The 20,096-nt window shown below is 51.6% G+C and overlaps 2 protein-coding genes across 9 annotated transcripts in view; one reads left to right on the top strand and one right to left on the bottom strand.

The window, feature by feature from the left end:
* The window catches only part of SULF2 (sulfatase 2), a 436,121-nt gene extending 420,692 nt beyond the window's left edge, over positions 1–15,429 (top strand). Inside the window, exons 8-21 of the mRNA XM_081289584.1 lie at positions 817–945; positions 2,049–2,105; positions 2,338–2,467; positions 3,452–3,650; positions 8,451–8,682; positions 8,780–8,876; positions 9,512–9,606; positions 10,379–10,438; positions 10,872–11,041; positions 11,275–11,417; positions 12,482–12,605; positions 13,228–13,261; positions 13,494–13,547; positions 14,625–15,429. Coding sequence (XP_081145710.1) covers positions 817–945; positions 2,049–2,105; positions 2,338–2,467; positions 3,452–3,650; positions 8,451–8,682; positions 8,780–8,876; positions 9,512–9,606; positions 10,379–10,438; positions 10,872–11,041; positions 11,275–11,417; positions 12,482–12,605; positions 13,228–13,261; positions 13,494–13,547; positions 14,625–14,655 — 1,555 coding nt within the window. The 3' untranslated portion in view covers positions 14,656–15,429. The remainder of the gene's footprint in view (positions 1–816; positions 946–2,048; positions 2,106–2,337; positions 2,468–3,451; positions 3,651–8,450; positions 8,683–8,779; positions 8,877–9,511; positions 9,607–10,378; positions 10,439–10,871; positions 11,042–11,274; positions 11,418–12,481; positions 12,606–13,227; positions 13,262–13,493; positions 13,548–14,624) is intronic.
* Positions 15,430–16,095: 666 nt separating this feature from the next.
* The window catches only part of NCOA3 (nuclear receptor coactivator 3), a 123,843-nt gene continuing 119,842 nt past the window's right edge, over positions 16,096–20,096 (bottom strand). For all 8 annotated transcript variants that reach the window (XM_081289576.1, XM_081289580.1, XM_081289579.1 and 5 more), the window contains one exon: positions 16,096–19,551. In XM_081289576.1, coding sequence (XP_081145702.1) covers positions 19,540–19,551 — 12 coding nt within the window. In that variant the 3' untranslated portion in view covers positions 16,096–19,539. The remainder of the gene's footprint in view (positions 19,552–20,096) is intronic.

The following is a 20,096-nucleotide window of genomic DNA, read 5'->3' as shown; positions in this document are numbered from 1 at the left end:
AGGTCACACCGGGCCTCTGTGCTCAGAACAGGGGCCACCTGCACAGTTGCCCGAAGCAGCACGTGTCCTGCCCGCCACACTGCAGACAGACGTCTGGGCCCCGCTTCCTGGCAGGGCCTCTGATTGGGCTCATGGGGTTGGACGAGTTCAGGGTGGAGGACGCGGCCCACATAGCCTGCCACCCTGGCTGTGCCCAGGGGTCCTCGCTGGGGCAGAATGATGACATCTTTGCTTCTTCAAAGCAAGCATGGGGCGAGCGGGAGACGGAGCAAGATGGCTAGACAGAGTTGAAGACCCGCACCTAACCACAAGGGTGACAGCCGGGTCCCACCGCTGGTTAGCAGCAAGTCCAGACTGGGCCACACTCAAGTGGCCAATGGCTAAGATGGAGCCCAGGGTTGTGCCCTGGGGGCAGTTGGGGTCTGTCACAGGCCTCCTTAGTAATAGTTGAGCAAAGACCTACAGGGTGAGGGGCGGGGAGGAAGAAGGTTCTAGAGGGGAACAGCAAGGACTCGGCTGGGCTCAGAGGTGGGGTTGGCTCGGCCTCTGCCTGGAGGCCCAGGGCAGGACCCCGGCTTTGGGGTGGCTCCTAAAGTGAGAGGGGAGGGGCGGGAGGCGTTCCTGAGGGAGGCGGGCTGCCAGCCCACAGCGCTCTGCTGCATCAGGAGGCTCTGAAGGGAAATGGGGGGGCACTGAATCTGGGGAGATGCTGGGGTTAAAGCAGCACAAATGCCTCAAACCCTCCCCCCTGCCCCTGTCCCAAGTGAGGCAGGTACCAGTGACCAGGTGGTGAGTCCCCACTCTCCCTTCCCCCAGGAACCCTCACATTGTCCTCAACATTGACCTGGCCCCCACCATCCTGGATATCGCTGGCCTGGACATCCCCACGGACATGGATGGGAAGTCCATCCTCAAGTTGCTGGACACAGAGCGGCCAGTGAATCGGTGAGGAGGGGAAGGGGTGCTGGGCTCCCCTGCCTGTATGGGCTCAGGGCCCAATCACATGGGCTGGGGGCATCTCCCAAGAGTCAGGAGCCGGGGTCCCTCCATGCTGACCACTGACCTACTAAGGGACAGAAGGATATCCCTCTCCAGGATCCCATCTTCCCATCTGGAGCTCAGGACCCTCCCAGAACTAAAATTAAACAAATTAAACATCACAAGAGTTAGCTCTAACTGAGGGACTGTTGCCTACCAGGCCTCCTCTAAGTTCTCTGCAGGGGATCATATCATTTTGGTTCTCCAGTTACCCAGCGAGGCCGCATCCCCATTGTACCCTCTGGGAATCTGAAGCCCAGGGAAGTTGAGTTGGCTTGTCAGCAAGTCTGGATGCAGCTCCTGGAATGCAGGCTCCTCCTGGCCATGCTCTGTGGCTTAATGACAGATAGTGCCAGAGGACATGTTCCTGGGAGACTTAGGGAATGGCAATGGTGGGCGAATCAGGGCAGGGACCGAGGAGAGCAAGGGCGACATCTAGTGGCCAGCCCTGGAACTAAGCACGTTACTGGCCTGGAGGCTCTATTTCACCTTGGGCTTCCTCAGTGACCTCCCACTGGGTCCAGTCCTGAGGGACATTGTCCTCTGCCGTCCTGAGGGGACCACTTCCACTTAGCCTTCTCCCTCTGACGGGGAGCCGAAGCAGCTGTATAAGGTGGCCATGCCTGGAGGGCGGGGACACTGGCAAGCCAGGACACCTAGGGGTCAAGTTGCCGGGGGAAACTTCGTCTCTGGGCCTCAGCATACCCACCTAGGAATGGAAAAGACCCATCTCAAGTGGAGCCAAGAAACCCCCACCCTAGACAACGTGATTAGCCTGCTGTCCAGAGCCCCCTAGAGAGCCGTCCTCCTGGCATGGGGGAGCAGGACTCCTGGAACATGCGTGCATCCCAGGCTGAGTGGGACTCTGACCAGCCCATCATGGAGAAGTAGCGGCTCTGCCCAGAGGAGGATCCGGACAAGGCTGGCCTCAAGCCACCTCCCCTGCCCTGGGGAATGGGAGGGCATGGGAGGTCCCGCTGGTAAGAAGCTGGAGAGCGCTCTTTTTCCAGGTTTCACTTGAAAAAGAAGATGAGGGTCTGGCGGGACTCCTTCCTGGTGGAGAGGGGGTGAGTGCTGGGGCTGGGAGGGGGACCAGCAGGCTCCTCCACCCACACCTCACAGCCAGGCCAGGAGGGAGGAGGGCGTTTGTTAATTTATGGTCAACTCGTGCCAACTGGGACGTTTCTTATAGTTCCAATTTCTTAAGTCTCTTAAAAATTAGCAGCTCTGGTCAGCGGGTCCCACATCCTCCATGGCAAAGGTGACCCAGAGCTGAAGCCAGGCCCATGTCCCCCACAGGAAACTGCTGCACAAGAGGGAAAGCGGCAAGGTGGATGCACAGGAGGAGAACTTCCTGCCCAAGTATCAGCGCGTGAAGGACCTGTGTCAGCGCGCCGAGTACCAGACGGCCTGTGAGCAGCTGGGGCAGGTGAGCAGCCAGGCCGCCCCTGTCCTGCCCGGCCGCAGCCTGGGCTGCAGCCTGCGCCTGCGTGGGCCTCTGGGCCGGCGAGGCCAGCCCCCAAAGTGTGGTCTCCTGGTGCTGCGATCCCCAGTCCTGTCGGGTGGTGCACTGGAGCCTGCAGAGGGCAGCCCCTGTCCAGGCAGCTCTGCCCCATGTCAGAAGAATGGTGACCCCTGGGTCCTTGCCAAGGCCATTTGCACAAAGGTCCCAGCAGGCAGCCAGGGGATTAAACAGCTTCTTTTCACGGTGTTCACTTTTATGGTGTCCTCTTTGTGTCTGGGTTTCCATTTATAGGAGCCATAGGAAATAGCCTTTTTAAAAAAATTAAGGTTAAAAACTTGAATTAAACACAAGAGAAATATTAAGAAACTAGTCGTATTCAGAAAGAGCAAACACAGCTGATTTCAAGGGAGCCTAAACTGGGATTTTTTTCAAGGCTGAGGAGGCCGAGGTGGACTCTGAAGCCTCAGAGGAGTGACCCCAGGTAGAGGCCTGGAGGGTGGCGATGCTCCAACTGCTCCAGCCTGAAGAGCTGGAGAACAGCAGCCCAGACCACAGGAGGGTGGGTGGGGGAGGGGCAGCTGCCAGACCATGCAGGATGGGGAGCTGGCACCTTCCTGGAAAGGCGGCAGGGGCTCTGGGGAGACTTTAAGTAGGAGAGTGACGCGCTCCAACTTGCCCTTTAAAAAGAAAGCTGTAGCCGCCAGGTGAGCACGGTTCTGAGGAGTGGGGAGGCAGGGGAGGCAGGGAGTGGAGGCTGCAGCAGCATTTTGCTCGGGCTGATGGAACCTGCAGCCATGGCACAGGGCCTGCAGGAGGCAGGGGAGACCTGGAACGTCTGGACACAGGAGAGAGAGGGAGCCCCCCAAGGCAGACGAACCACGTGGGAAAGGTGCGTTTGGTGAGCCGGGTGGCCCAGGCCCTGCACCTGAGGCCCTGCTGTGTCTGCAGAAATGGCAGTGTGTGGAGGACGCCTCGGGGAAGCTGAAGCTACACAAGTGCAAGGGCCCGGTGCGGCCTGGTGGCAGCGGCAGAGCCCTCTCCAACCTGGTCCCTAAGTACTACGGGCAGGGCGGCGAGGCCTGCACCTGTGACAGCAGGGACTACAAGCTGAGCCTGGCAGGACGAAGGAAAAAACTCTTCAAGAAGAGTAAGTGTGGGTCCCAGCGGGAGGGGGCGGGAGAGTCCTGGGGAGCCCCACGCAGACAGTACTTTGGCTCCGAGCCAGGTGTCATTCTAGGAATCCAGGGCACAGCCAAACCCCTCATGAGCCGCCCATCCAAGTGGGCGGAGCAGCCACAGGACCCCTGCACGGCATGAGAGGTGCCAGGAAGAGCCGGGCACAGAGAGGAAGCCCAGGCCAGAGGGCAGTAGAGAGCACTGAGGTGGGGCTCCTCACCAGGACTGAAGGCCGGAGCCTCTGTTCCCGAGAGTTCTGGGCAGAGGGGACAGATCAGATTTGTGTTTTCCAAGGGTCCCTCCAGCTGCCACTTCAGTCAGCTGCCAGGAGGCAAGAGAAGCAGAGCCTGGCAGAACTGTTGGCAGCAGGGTGGAGAGGGCTGGGCCATGGTGTCCAGAGAGGAAGTGACCGTGTTCTGGATGTGATCTGAGGGGCAGCCACAGGACAGGCTAAGAAGCCGATGCTCACCATTCAGAGTCCACATCTGCAAACTCACACCGCCCTCAAATGCACCCGTAGCTCCAAAATCCACCTCAAGGCACTTTCAAGGTCATTCTTGACCTTGAAATGCGGATGTCTTGCGTTGCCTGACCCGTGGCCCCAGCCGAGGCTGGGAACCCCTGAAACACTCCCTGCTGCCTGGTGGACAGATGAGTGTCCTTTTTACTGCCAGGCGTTTCATATTTGGGGCTGTTGGGGGCAACTGCAGTTTAAATGTCCGAGTTCTATGCTGAGGTGCTGGCTGGGCTCGCTAAGAGCAAGAAGCCCATCTCATGGAGGGAATGTGGGGTCAGAGGGGCATCCCTCAGGCGGGAGCTGTAGTGTGGGGCCTGAGTTGCCCGTGGAACGAGGTGGAACGAGGTGTCTTCACAGTGACGCACACGCCAGCCGGGTTCTGTATTGGTCACTTAATGAAGATACCACCCAGAGGCTCACAGGAGTCTGACCCTGGGCTTCCTCAGGACAGGGTTCCGTGTTTGCTAATTCAATGTTTGCGGTGACTTCACTGGGACATAAGTATTGGGAATAATGAGGCGGGAACCCAGGGCAAGTGAAGGGCAGCTCAGTCCCCCTCATAAAACAAGAGGAAGATCCCGCCTGCCCTTCAAGGGGGATGAAACCGTGCTTTGAAAGCAACTCTCGGGCTCCCAGGGCCTGGTCAGCTGGCTAGCCGTGTCCCCCTCCAGAGCGGGGCAGTCGCCCTGCAGCCCACTTCTCTGGTCCCCCTGACCCAGAGACAGCCAAAGCCTAGAGATTTGGCTCTGTTTATTATGAATCGTAGCAAAATACTCATGAAGTTCACCATCTTAGACATTTAAACAGGCGTGTTCAGTAGTGCGTGTTGGAACAGGGTCAAGTGCATCCCCACTTCGCACAACCCGCTCCAGGGCTTTTTCTTTTGGAAAACTAAACTGTGTGCCCGTCCCCAGCAGCCACCCTTCTGCTGCCTTTCCTCTGTGTGTCTGACTGTCTGGGGACCTCACAGAAGTAGAATTATAAGGTATCAGCCTTTTTGTGACTGGCTCTTTGTCACTTGACACGATGCCCTCAAGGGCTGTCCACATGGCGGTGTTGTCGGAAAACCCTTCTTAAGGCTAGGATACTGCTCAGTAGCCCACTCAGAGACGTGGGTCCAGAGGCAGGCACAGCGGCCACCTCCCAGGCTCCCTGGACGGTGCCCCCCACCCCCCCACCCCCACAGCGCATGCCTCCCTCATGCAGCAGACAGCCGTCTCCATCGGACCGCTCCTGCCTCGAGGCTGCCCAGTTACGTCTCCAAGTCTATACCCTCACAAGCCGATGAGTAACTGCTAAGCTATTTTGTTTTTCAACTGAGTATGACTGGCTTCCAGATTCAATTATGCAGCATCCACAGCATCCATTGGCTTCAGGACATGACACAGTCAACAATAATCCCCGAATAATGCAAGAACTCACAGCTCAATTAGGCTCCCCCAGCCCTGTCTATTAGTGCAGGAAAGAAAAATGCAACTCAATAGCTGAGACTTGGCTCAGCCATGGTGTACTGAGTCCTCACCTGAGGGCCGGGGAACAGCACGGGGTGAGCTCCCCTTCTGATGGATGGGAAAGACAGACTACAGGGCTGATTGGTGGGGACTCCAGCGCCTCTGAAGGGTCTGCCAACAAGACACTCTGTCTCTCCTCTCTGAGCAGCCAGCATAGAGCAGGCTCAACTGGAGGCAACCAGTCCCCCCAGGAGACACTTGGTAATGCCTAGGGACAGTTGGGAGCAACAGGATGTTCCTGGCACCTAGGGATAGAGGCCTGGGATATGCCTAACCACCTAGGATGGTCCACCCAGCAGTCAACAGTGCCAAGGTTGAGGAGCCCTGGCCCAGCAGGATTGCAGCTATGGTATGGGGAGGCCAGGCAGAGCCAGCAGCTGCAGAGTGACTAGGTGGAATGTGGTAGCAGGTCCACAAAGGATGGCTGGCTGACATTCAAGTGAGCACAGAGCAAGCCCTGTAGGTAAGGGGAAGGAGAAGTACAGAAGTCCTGTGGTCAGAAAGATCTTGGTGGGTCAGCCACAGAGAGGTGTGGCCTGGGGGTGGGGGTGAGCATGGTTTTGACTTTGGGCAAGGATATGACAACTGTCAAGTCCCCAACCCCTAGCAGCTGTCAATGCCAGTTCACAGGGTACTGGAGAATTTGCCAGCACTGCTCCATGCCACCCTCCTCAACCTGTGACACCCTATGAGAACCTAGCTGCCTGGAAGTGAAGTGACTCAGCACTTGAGCCAAAGGTCCCGGCCGAGGGCTTATGAGGTCCCATTCCACCCTGTGTACCAAGAAGGTGCCTCTGAGGCCCAGAAACCAAGGCAGCAAAAGTGGTGAGGTGGGCAGAGGGTGTGGCTTCTGTGCCGGGGAAGGATCTTTCCCAACAGGAACCTTCTACAGAGAGCTGAGGGTCACTCACGGCCTACTGTCCCCATCTCAGTTGGTCGGCTCTGTCATTGCAGGGAGCAGCTATTTTCTAATGACATTAAGTCATGTTCACGACAACAGGTCCAGGGCCACACTGGTGGTTCAGGGACCCCTGGGCTTAAATCTGGGAGACAGACGGGAGAAAGATCCAGAGCAGCTAACTCCTGAGGCAGGTGCGATGAAGGGACACAGGAGGTCTGGGATGGCCTCCGAGCTCAGCGCTGTGCACTAGGGGAGGGTCGCGCCAGGGACAAAAGGAGAAAGCTGCCCCGGGGCCAGACAAGGACCCAGGCCTTGGGGAAGAGGACTAGGCTCTCAGGGACCCTGTGGATCCTTTGGCACGGGTGAGCCTGTCCCAGGGCGGAGCAGCAGGCCAGGCCTGAGGCTGCCGCCAGGTGGGAAGAGAAACCCTTCCTCCGTGGCTCTCCAGTGCCACCTCTGTTCACTCCAGCCTGCATGCCTTTGTCGCCATCTAGTGGTCATTTGGGCCATACCTAGTTCTGTGCCCTTCTTTTCAAGAACAGTGCACCTTTTGGAGAGGGCTTAGGTGCTTCAGGCCAGGCAGGAGGGGCGGCTTGAGAAGGGAGCCCTGGGGCTGCGGCTGGGGGCAGAACATGCTGCCCCACCCCCAAGGCTCTGCCCGTTCCATCCTTCAGAATGGGGGCCGTTTTCCATCTCAGAAGCTACAAGTGCGGACTCCTGCCTGACCTACACTACTACAACATTTTTTTTTTTTGTCAGCAACTTGATCAAACTTGTTTTAAACAAATCATATGAAAGATCCAAGCTATCCAGGGTCTGATGCGACCTACCTGCCCATGGTTTTTACCTCACGGAAAAGTGCTCTGCCCTGGAGGCCACCAAGGTCACTGCTGGTGGGCAAGAGTGACTCAAGCTGAGGGCCACCGCAGGCTTCACATTTTTTTTTTTTGGTACCAGGGATTGAACTCAGGGGCACTTGACCACTGAGCCACGCCTCCAGCCCTATTTTGTATTTTATTTAGAGACAGGGTCTCACTTGCTAAGCACCTCGTTTTTGCTGAGGCTGGCTTTGAATTTGCAATCCTCCTGCCTCAGCCTCCAGAGCCACTTGGATTATAGGTGTGCGCCACAGCACCCTCTGCCCCCCACCTCCTTTTTCAAAGTTTCACCAAAAAAAGTTATACTTTTTTGTAGTTTAGAAGCATTTTTTTTAAGTTGTACTTGGACACAATACCCTTATTTTATTTATTTATTTTTATGTGGTGCTGAGGCTCGAACCCAGCGCCTCGCATGTACTAGGCCAGCGCTCTGCCTCTGAGCCCCAGCCCCAGTTTAGAAGCGGTTTTATACAGTGTTGTACCACTTCTAACAAGTTCCAAAACATTTTCATCACTCATCACCCCAAAAGGAAATGCCACACCTACAAAGCAGGCACTGCCTCACACTCTCTCCCCGCAGTCTTTCTGCCTTTAAAGATTAGTAACAGAGACCTTTGTGTCTGGCCTCTTCCACTTGGCATAATGCTGGTGACATTCATCAGGACAGGAATCAGGACTCCTCCTGCTGCGAACTGACCCTCCTTGCCGTGGCTGTAGCCCTCCTCGGTGTCCATGTCTGTCCCTGCATAGCTCTTGAAGTTTCCCCAGGTCAGGCCCTTCTTAGCCCTAGGGCTTGGGACTCAGGACCTGCTTCCAGGCTAGGTTTCAAGAGCCCGCCAGCCTCAGGCAACAGCAGTCTCAGGCTGGGGAGCCCAGCCCTATCTTGATGGAGGACCTGCTGCCCAGGGGGCCTGGCCAGTCTTTCCCAGCCTCCTTAATCCAGTCACCCCCTTGACCCCCACAGAGTACAAAGCCAGCTATACCCGTAACCGCTCCATCCGCTCCGTGGCCATTGAGGTGGATGGGGAGATGTACCATGTAGGCCTGAAGGACGCGGCCCCCCAGCCCCGCAACCTTACCAAGCGGCACTGGCCAGGAGCCCCTGAGGACCCAGACGACAAGGACAGTGGGGGCTTCAGTGGCACTGGAGGCCTTCCTGACTTCTCAGCTCCCAACCCCATCAAAGTGACCCATCGGTGAGCATCCGACAGGTGGGGTGAGGGGGCAAGATGGGCCCCTGGGCTGATCCCCTTCTACCCCTCAGGGCTACATGTGACCCCTTCTCTTGAGCAGGTGCTACATCCTGGAGAATGACACAGTCCAGTGTGACCTGGACCTGTACAAGTCCCTGCAGGCCTGGAAAGACCACAAGCTGCACATAGACCACGAGGTGAGCAAACCAAGGGTCAGGGGTGTCTCCTCAGGCACCATGGCTTGGCAGCCTGAGGGGGACCTCAGCGGGGCCAGGGCTGGGGGTGTGGAGAGGCCAGGGGAGAGGCAAGAGAGGTCCCCACAGAATCCACCACCCAGGGACAGGGGCATCAGTCCCGGCACCTGCAGACAACCTCCTTGCAGAAGTGGCTGAGCCCAGACGCCCTCTGAGTGACAAGCCATCCATGCTAAAACACTAGTTTTGTTTTGAATTTAGAGACAGGGTCTCACTAAGTTGCTGAGGCTGCCTTTGTCCTCACAATCCTCCTGCCTCAGCCTCCAGAGCCACTAGGATTATTGGAGTGTGCCACCACGCAGAGTTCACGGGCTTAAAAATGACTCGCTGCCTCGTGTGCACCAGGCCCTGGATTCAATCCCCAGCACCACAAAAAAAAAAAAAAAAAAAAAAAAAAAACTCGCAGCCCCTCACTAGAGCCTGGCCAAAGGGGGAGACTCTCTCTTGGCACCCACAAATGCAGGTGCAGCTATGCCATGCAGCCCAGGACACAGGCAGGAAGGCGGGGCTGGGGCAGCCGAGGGGCCAGGTCATGACTCCCTTCTCCGCTAGCCCACCTTCCCTGCTCCCTCCCTCAGATCGAAACCCTGCAGAACAAAATTAAGAACCTGAGGGAAGTCCGAGGCCATCTGAAGAAAAAGCGCCCAGAAGAATGCGACTGCCACAAAATCAGGTGAGGTGGTAGCAAAGGCCCCCTTTCACTTTTTTCCCCCACCTATTATCCTCCCCACCTGTCTTTGCCTCGAAAAGTGGGGGGGTGGCAGTAATAATTCACAGCTCCATTTTCAGCCAACTGGGCACAGGAAGCCACCCCCACGGGGTAGGGGGCAGCCTGAAGCCCAGTTTATGTAATGTTAGCAAGAGGCAGGTACTTGCCATGTAGAGCTGGCTCTAGGGAGGACAGGAGTGACCGGCTACTCTGGAAGTCACCCTTGAGGCTCAAGGTCCTGCCCAGGAGCCCTGGCCCAGGGAAACAAGGAAACAGGCTTTCTAGGCTCCTGTGATCTTGAAAGGTACTGGAACTTTTTAATTTACCCAATTTAAAATAAAGTAGCCCCATGAGGCCAGTGGCTGCTGCACGGGACAGCATGGCTACACCATCTCTGCTGCCTTCCAGGAAGACTTAACAGTCACAGGTCCCCTGTGTCAGCCCCCACCAGGCATGAGGTGGGGGGAACCAGCCTCCAGAGGCCAAGGCTGCCACCACCTTCAGCCAAGCCTGGCTCCGAGTCTTGGCTGGACCATGCACACCCCAGCTCAGCCCAAGGCCGTCAGCCGGGGGCCCCCGGGCCACGCGTGGAATAACAGGCAGGGAGGGAGCTACCAGCCACAGGACAGCTAGTAGCTTCCTGCCACCATCCCAGGGCGAGGGCCAGGGTGGAACAGCAGTGATCTTTGGGAGCCCAGGTGTCCCTGCAGGCTTCTGAAGCCCGAGTCTGTTCCAGCTACCACGCGCAGCAGAGAGGCCGCCTCAAGCACAAGGGCTCCAGCCTGCATCCTTTCAGGTAAGCCTCAGGCGAGGCGGGGAGGGGGCACTGCCCCCCGGGCTTGGGGGGGGGTGAGGGTGGGTGGGTGTCTTCCTCCCTTCCACACTAAGCAGGCCTCCAGGCACCCCCGTGGGGCCAGGTGAAACTGCTGAAACCCCACCTCTGGGGGTGCCAGGACATAGATGGGTGCGAACAGGAGTCCGGGGAGCCTCCCGACTCCTCCTCAGGTCACCTGGGGGGCTGAAGGAGGCTACAGGAGGAGGGGAGCCCAGGGTTCTGGTCCCAGCTCTGCCTCGGACCAGCGGTGGGACCTGGGGCCACTGATGGCTCCGCCTGTGTCTGTTGGAGAAGGCTAAGGCTGGTCCCACCCCTGGGGTAGACAGGAAGAGCAGAGGCTTGTGGTCTCGGGTCCCTCAGAAGCCCAAAGTGTCTGTGGCCTACGTGCCCCTAGGAAGGGTCTCCAGGAGAAGGACAAGGTGTGGCTGTTGCGGGAGCAGAAGCGCAAGAAGAAGCTCCGCAAGCTGCTCAAGCGACTGCAGAACAACGACACTTGCAGCATGCCAGGCCTCACGTGCTTCACCCACGACAACCAGCACTGGCAGACCGCACCTCTCTGGACACGTGAGCAGGCCAGGGGCAGGCACAGGACAGGGACAGGCAGGCGGGGGCCGGTGACCCACCTACCCCAAGCTTTGTGAGAGCTTCACCGCCAGACCCTGCAGGTCTCAGAATCACGTGTTCTGACTGTCAAGTGGCACCTGAAAAACGGGTTGGGACCAGGAGGGGGGTGTCCCTTGGCAGGCATCGGCAGGTCAACTGCAGCGCGCTCAGGCATGCCTTCTCTTCCTTGGCAGTGGGGCCCTTCTGCGCCTGCACCAGTGCCAACAATAACACATACTGGTGCATGAGGACGATCAACGAGACCCACAACTTCCTCTTCTGTGAATTTGCAACGGGCTTCCTGGAGTACTTTGACCTCAACACAGACCCTTACCAGGTACAGCCGCCACCAGCTGCAGAAACAAGGTGTGGGTATACAGAAACTGCCAGTTAGACCCTCACTGAGGTAATGATGAACTTCCAAGTGCCACTGAGTCCCTAAGACAGGAAGAATGAGTTCTGAGGCCACTGAGAATTTGGGGACTCAATGTCCCGTCTGTCTCTGTCACCATCATTTTTTATCCATGACATATGGAGCTGCTTCCCTCTAGCTTAGGCACATATCAACTTCCAAGAGGCTTCACAGGACTCCTAGAACTGCCAAGCTACAGGGTCCCGCCACCCACTGCACACCCCAGGCCTACAGGGACCGTAAGATGGCTGTACTAGCTGCAGCAAGAGAGTTCTGCTCCAAGCTTTGTATTTTCAGTCACCTAGACGGATACCTGATTGAAGTGAGCCAGTCACACATGACAAATACGAGCAGCAGAGGGCCTATTAACGGGAACACCTGAGCCCTGGTGCCGGGGAGCACCATGGAGCTCGGCTCCAGAGCTGCTGTGTGGTGCGGCCTTCATACTGTCCAACCGCAGCCTTTTAAGAAAAGCCTCAAATAATTACCTGCAGCTCAACTGATTTATTAGGGTGGCCATCCAGGCTGACAGTCTTTTCTCCTCGGACAGGTACCTCCCATGGGGCGGGAGAGGACAAGAAGTTAGCTGGCCACTAATAGTTCCAGACTAGGCAAGGACCCAGTCACCTACCCACCCTTTCACCAGATGGCCATTTTTCTGGTCAAGAAGAACTGAGGGACTGTGACAAAAGGCTGCTGACCAAGCCGAGGCTCGGAAGGCTTCTTTCCCACTTAGGGAGCTTCCTGACCCGAGGCTCTTGAGGTCAGCACCGAGTACACAGGCATGGCTTCTGTCCTCATTAGGAGAAGACCTGGTGGGGACGGAAGTCAAAACACCACCGAGCTCTTCCAAACTCGGGAACAAACAGGACACCACACAGCACCTTGTACTCCCAACCTGCCTGAAAAAGTGCCCCAGTAGGGAGAAGAGGATGGGAGACGGGGGGTCTCAGGACTCCCTGCTGACAACCTGCCTTGATCCCAACCAGCTGATGAATGCGGTGAACACGCTGGACAGAGACGTCCTCAACCAGCTGCACGTGCAGCTCATGGAGCTGAGGAGCTGCAAAGGTTCCAAGCAGTGCAACCCCAGGACGCGGAACATGGACCTGGGTAGGTAGGGCCCAGTGTGGGGCCCACACAGAGCAGGGTGACCACAGGAAGGACTCACGTCTGCCCCAAGAGTGACCCAGAATCACCAGGAACTGGGGTGATATAATTTGAGACTTATCATCTGGAGGTTACAGAAACTTCCTACCCATGGCAGGCAGTAGTTTCTGATGAACTGTGCTTCCAGGGAGATGAGCACCTTGACCCTCCACACCAGAAACACCCGATCCCCTCTTTTCTCTTTCCTCCTTTGTTCAGTTATCCACTGACCAAGTGCCCTTGGTTGGCGGCCCTCTGTAGCAGGGCACTCACACCCATGTCTGCCCACCTACCCCACCACGACTAAGGTCAGTGTTGAAGCAAGGAACACCCTGCAGCTGATACTGACAGGCCATCTGCAAGGCCACCTAGATTTAAAGGAAGTTCACCTGATCATTCAGGCCACTCCATCTCACTAGAAAATGTTCACAGCATCTTGATCTCAAGACAAAAGCCCAAGGTGGTTTTCTGGGTGGTGGTTTTTGGGGGTTTTTTTTCTGTAGAAAACAATTATAGAATTTGTCATTGCTTATACCATTTTTATCCTAAACAATCTTCCTTTTTGGTCTCTTTCTTGCTCATTTAGGACTTAAAGATGGAGGAAGCTATGAGCAATACAGGTATTGTGTTTTGTTATTAAGTTGGAGGACAGTTCCCCACGCTGACCCACCTTCTAGTCTCCCATCTGTGAGATTGCACCTGGAGAACGTGTCCTCTCTTGGTCTGCTGGGAACCTCGACCGCCCACCGGTGATAGGTTTCACCAGAGACCTTCTGTGTGTAGTTCTCTGGGGTGACTTTCTTTCTTGGTGATGGTTAACACTCATTCTCTTTTTGACACTTGAAAACATAGGCAGTTTCAGCGTCGAAAATGGCCAGAAATGAAGAGACCTTCTTCCAAATCACTGTGAGTTGAGGAACAGTTCACAAGTAAAGGTCTGATTCTCACTTGCTTCCTCTTGCCAAGGCTGTTCTATGCGCATGCCAGCTTGATATTATCACCTCCCTCCTCCATCATCCCCCAATTCCCATGAGGAGGGGAAACAGTAATGTCAGTCTTTCCTGTGAGATAACAAGTAAATAACTTCGTTTGTAGATTAACACCTTGTCCATACACTGTTCTCTCTGTGCTTGGTAAACTTGAGCTATGACTTCGAGGTTGAGACGCATTTAAATAATACAGTTGCCAGACATCTTGAAGGCTGTGGCTGCAAAAGCACCAAGTGGTACACAGTCAGCCATAGGGTGGCCTCATTGAATGGTTTCCATCCTTGGGGCTAGGGATATAGCTCAGTTGGTAAAGTGCTCGCCTTGCATGCACAAGGCCTTGGGTTCAATCCCCAGCACCCCCTCCACACACACACACACACACACACACACACACACACACACACAAACAAAAACTCCATCCTATGAACTGTCCCTCCACTGCCAACAGAAGCTGGCACCACGGGCAACCTGGAAAGCTCACCTCACTCTAAGGGGAGCAGCCAGTTTGTTCTGTGCAGAAGTGGGGTATAGCTTGTCTGAAAGAATTCACTGCGGAAATCAAAAAATGCAGATGTGTGTGAGAATTCATTTTAAACACAGGCAACAAATTTGATGTTAAGTTTCCTACATGGGTGAACCTAGTGAGCTGCCATTTGCAACCTCTGGTCTACTCATGCATATAAACTGATGTGGTGTCATTGGGACAATAGTAATGAGCCAGCTAAACATTTATATGGGGCTTCCAGAATTTATATTTTGTTCTCCTCAGCCACTGTTCTGTGCATATCCTAAACACCACCCTTGCCAGCTACTGGGTGTATAAAGGAGCAACTAAAAATTGGGACAATTTAAAGAGAAGTAACCCCAGGGTTACCTAGAAATTCTCATTTTCAGCAGCCACATCCTTGAAGCAAAGCTTACTCAGCTGTAGGCCTGGTTAAGGCACCTAAGCAGCAGGATCATCAAAAACTGAAGAGTTTTGTTCTTTCTACAGGGGACAACTGTGGGAAGGCTGGGAAGGTTAAGAAGCAACAGAGATGGACCTCCCAAAACCAAGAGGCCTCGCCTGATCGTACAGGCCTGAAAGACAACGTGTGGTGAGCCAGGAGTCCTGAGAGCACCTACTTTCCGTCAACATGGCAAATTCTGGGGGATAACCGTCAGGAACAGAGAACTTCAGGAAGTCCACTTTGCCCCTGCTTTGCTTTGGATTATACCTCACCAGCTGCACAAAATGCATTTTCATATCAAAAGGTCACCACTAACCCTGAGAGTCTCACAGGGAAAAAAGAACCAAGAGATTTTCGTGGAAATTTTCCCCAAGGGTGAAAGTCACTGGAATTTTTTTAAATCACAGGGGAAAAAACAACCCTGTTTTAAACCCTCTTTTTCTTTTAGTTCATTACAAAGAAACTAAGCAGCAGGACAGGGACAACTTAGAGATGCTGAAAGCAGCACACAGAGTTTGACAATGAGTCAATAGCACAAAAAAAGTGACATTTACCTAGCTTGATAACCCTGGTTGCCTCTGAAGAAACTGCCTTCATTGTATATATGTGACTCTCTACATGTAACCAACAAGGGAACGTTTAGGGGAATCTAATAAGAAATCGCAATTTTCGAGAGTGGTGGTGTCAATAAACGCTCTGTGGCCAGTGTGAAAGAGAACCCCCTTGCAGTTGTGGACATTTCTCTTCCTGCCCATTCTGCCCAGTATTGCTTTGTTATATCTATCCCAGAACTGATATTTTTTAAGGTACTAAAAAGAAATGAAGTTCATGTATGTCCCAGATTTTAACGACACTGTATTTGTAAGAAATTTTGTAGTGTAAGTATTGTCTTACTATGTTCAAAATCCTAGTCAACGACTAGTCATTGGTATGAAGAAACCACTGACATTTTTGTAAAAAGCTATTCTTGGGAGTTTTTTTGTTTTTTTTGCAGTGCCTGTTTTTTGTTTTTTCACTACCAGCCAACATCCTTTTGGATGGAGATGCCTTGAAGTTAAAGGGATAGTTATGAACAAAAATGTACCATTCTTGAAGGGACCTCACAGGTAAGCCTCACATTACACCAGCTACAGGACAGCAGTTCACTTCGCAAACCCTTTTTTGTGTGCCAGGTAGCATAACCTGCTACCGGTGGTTGTCAGAATTCTATAACAGGAGGAGGAACCCCACCAAACCAACCCATCTCTCTCTTAACAGATGATCTCTAAGCACTCAGTCTGTAAAAGCAGTTCCAAGCCTTTCAACGCCCCCAACAGTCCCCCTAACAGTGCTCTACCACATAAAAACAAAGGTATTGTGTCTAACTACAACTAAAAAATAAATAAAACAAATAAACAAAACACTAGTAAACTTCACAAAAACGGCTACCATTATTTGATTTGAAAAAAGGCTTCGTCAAGCATCCCTTATACCATTAATCCAACAGTGATGAGTGGAGGAAACATGCTCTTAGGCTCCGGTTTTAAATAGAAACCTTTATTTACAAGAACATCCAAAACTGTCAGCAAAGCAGTTACAGCTCACCACCCCATTTCATGAGTCGTCCCATGTAGTTAGATGCTTTGCAATGTGAAGAATGACTTAATGTAAACTTGACTGAAACCAAATTCATTCTCAACACTGTTTGGTCAATTCCTGAGAATTTAAATATTGCTCTCAGAATGACATTTCCATCTTCTTCAAAACTCCATACACTGGAAAGAAAAAGAAAGAAGAAAAAGAAAACACCCTGCCTGTTTGCAAATAGTGTGCCTTGGAGTTGAAAACAACCCAAATTCCTCTGCTGCAGGGGTAAAATCTCATCTGTCCTAGGGCTCTCGCTCCTGTGCATTTCCTCCTTGGGAACACAACTCATGGCTTCTGCAAATGAAGAGACCTGGGAAGGCATGTGGGCAGCTGTTCACAGATTCATGCTGTCTACTTCCAGCTGCATCTACCTCTGGTTCAAAGAACTTCTAGGACACCAGCCAACTCTCATCTTGCTCAGTACACAACTCCCTTGCGTACCCCCAACCCACCTTAGATATTCAACACTGATAAACTAGGATTGTTGATATTTACACCTTTCAATCCAGATGCACAATTTAGAAAAATGGCATCATTACATTAACAATGCAATTTCTATTTTCTAAAGGAAGAAACATGTATCTCCTTTATATCATTTTGATCTTCATAAAATATATTTTTATTTATATAATAATCTTTGGATTCAGCAAAAAAGTAGGTACTGGAAATACCCCACATCCTAAAAGCAGATGAAAAGATATACTGTTTACTCAACAGATACCTATGTTTAAAAAGAGGGGGCTGAAGGGAGAGTTTAAGAGAGGTAGGCAGCAGGAATACAAAAAGAATTATCCAAAAATGATAAAAGGACAATAAAGGTTAAAAACAAATTATCTCAAAGACTGCATCCATTAAAAGGAAACCAAAACCTTGAGTTTGCACCAATAAAATCAATAAGTAGAAAATATAAAAACTTATAATCTCATTATTTTCCCCATACAAAAAGTGGGTGTTGCTGCCTTCCATCGGCCTAAAGTCAGGACTGAAAAGAAGTTTTGTTTCAATTAATTTTTAAAAGTCAAGAAAGGTAGGAGCACCATTCTGTCCTCCCCATATATACAATTTGAATGAGGAAAGTTCAGACACACCCAAAACCACTGGATTGAAAAAGACTCACTTGGTGTGCTCTGGCTCCACACAGGAGACGATGTCATCTGAAAAGCATGGGCCAATAGGGTGGAAGTTCATGGATTTACAATCTGAGATTTATTTTTTTATCGCAGGGGGGTGGGGAGGTAAGAGGCAAGCTCATGATGGTCTACACACTGTTGAAAATATAAAACCCACTCTAGTGGTAGTTCTGGAAATGGGGCTTCGCTTATTCAAGTATGTCAAAGAAATTAAATGATCTTACCTTAAGAGACATCGAAAAAGGTTGGCTAATCATGTGAAAGTTAAAAAAAAAAAAATCAAGTGGCTCTTAGTTATTGCTAGAAAATGACACCAAGGCTAGCAGAGACATTTGAAATTTATAAATATCCCAAAACCCAATTTATTCAACTATTTGAACCCAAAAAAGGTAACCCAGATAATGAGAATTAAACTTGATTTTTCTCCTACTCCAAAATGATTAGAACAGTATCAGAGAGAGAAAAGTGGCAGGTGGGTGGGGGCAGTGCTCAGACTGGCTCCGAGTCACGGCAAAACTGGCTATTGTGGATACTGAAGTTCTGAAGAAACAACCACGACACTGTCCTAACTTTCAGGGAAGCCGTGAGAACACCACACATAGCAGCAGAATGACCAGACACAGCTGAGCAGGCACCAGAAACCACACACCAAGGACTTGACTCCTGTGGTGACAGTGTGGGATTCAAGTCCCAGCGATCAAATTCTTAGAGCACTCCTAAAATGGATGAAAAGGCAGCATATACAGTTTACATGAAAAAAGGAAGGGAGGAATTATTGTTCATTTATGGTCTGCTTAAAATCCAAAAGATTCTTTTTAAATCAAATTGCTTAATTTTTAATTCCTGATATTTTAAGTTTATTTTCCCATATCTATTCTTTCCCCAAAAAGAAAGTGCTTAGTTCTCTGGTAGAGGAGCTTAAAAAAAATTTTTTTTAAATGACTACATCTAAACAAATGATCTCTTTAAAAAGCATTTAGATTAAGAGATTGAAAAAAAAAATGAGGTGACTAATGCCGGCGGGAGGAAGAGCCGTGGACCACTGCTCCTCCCAGGCCACGAGACAGGTGTCTCTGCTGTTTGTAGCCTCACCACAGAGTTTACCAAAATCAACAACGTTAAATATTCAGCTTCACGAACTCTGTAAAAATGAGTTGTTGTGACCTACAAAAAAAGGTATATACATATTTTACATAATACAATATCTTAAAGGTCATATTTACAAAAAAAAAAAAACTTATTCACAGAAACACTGCGAAATTCTGATTCAGAATGCAGTACCTGGCCTTGGGTTTTCAGAAGTTTATTTTTAAAACGCATTATTGCTCTACCATATAGGCAAAGGGTGACACCAGTACTTTAAAAAAAATAAATCATAGTTCTTGTCCAATAGAATAGTGTGGACAAAACCAGGAATGTGGCTCCTCATTCCTCAAGACCTCAGGAATATTGCATTTATCCATTACTTTTTCAATAAAGTGCACTCAGCTGCACGTTAGCATATGAAAAATTTGCCACTGCTGCAATTAAATACTGTCATCTCATGTTCCCTTCTGCACAGCCATTTATCATCCACGACAAATCCTGGAGGTGAAGTGTTACAGTACATTAGGGCCAAATGAACATCTTCATCAGGAAAAGGCCTAGGATAATTAAAGGGACAGAGCAACTCAACACCATCAGTAAAGGACAAGGACTCAAATGACAACTCCACTGGACAAAGGGTCAACACAAAACTGCTTGGTGGTGACAAAAACACTTAATAACTGGGACTATGCTTTGTCCAATACTGCGATTAAAAAACCCAGGTGTTCTGGTGGTCCCTGGTTTCTCCAATGCTCTCTGGTCCACTTACATCTATTTGAAAGACTGGCTAGCAAGGCAGAAGGAAGTGACACAGGAGTTCTGTAATAAACACTCCATATCTCCAGATTCACATCCCTAGGAGGCAGAATGCTAAAAACATTTGTTTTGAATACCATGATATACAGAAGTGGGGGAGCGGGGGAGGGACAGGTAGATGTCGCACTTCAGCTTCAGATCCAGTCCTGCCCAAGTGACACCACTTGGAATAGCCCTGCGGAGATCAAAGCTGGTCCTTGCTTCAAAGCTGGACACCTGGACAATGATTCTTTACCTCCGGATTATCCTAGTGCAGTGTCATTTGTACAGTGATTTCCTCAGAGGTCCAGGTTTGGAGACATCAGCAATATTTCTGTCAGCAACCAGAAGGAAACATGAGTAAAACATCTGCTCAACAAAACATGAGAAAGACCTATATTTACACTCAGGGCTTGTCACGTGGCTCTGACTGACAGGTTCAGACTCCTTTGGACCTAAACTGCCAAAATTTTGCTGTACCACTGAGCACCGATCTACACCTCCAGCCCTTTTTATTTTTTATTTTGAGACAGGCCTTGCTAAGTTGCCAAGGCTGGCCCCAAACTTTCCAATCCTCCTGCCTCGACCTTCTGAGTTGCTGAGGGCCATTGCCAAGTAGGAATGACGCATCGATATTTCCTTGCCAGCGTACCCCATGTTAAATGGACTTGCCTTGGAAATTTGCTGTGACCTTGCATGTGTGTTTGAGAAAGGTGACCCTGCTCAATGACCAGGGTGGATCCAGGTTTTAGAAAGTATCCGGGTTTAAGATAATTTGGTTTTAAGGCGTTCCAGGTTTAAGACAATAGGGGTTTTAGGGAAGTTGGAGGTTGAAGATTATTGCTGCCGGGATTAGGGCATTCCTGCTGCCTGAGCTCC

Source organism: Spermophilus citellus (genome assembly GCF_964194105.1).
Source record: "Spermophilus citellus genome assembly, chromosome: 4".
NCBI classification, from domain to species: domain Eukaryota; kingdom Metazoa; phylum Chordata; class Mammalia; order Rodentia; family Sciuridae; genus Spermophilus; species Spermophilus citellus.
Note: the sequence above shows the minus strand (reverse complement) of the source record. Positions and strands in the feature narration are given on the sequence as shown.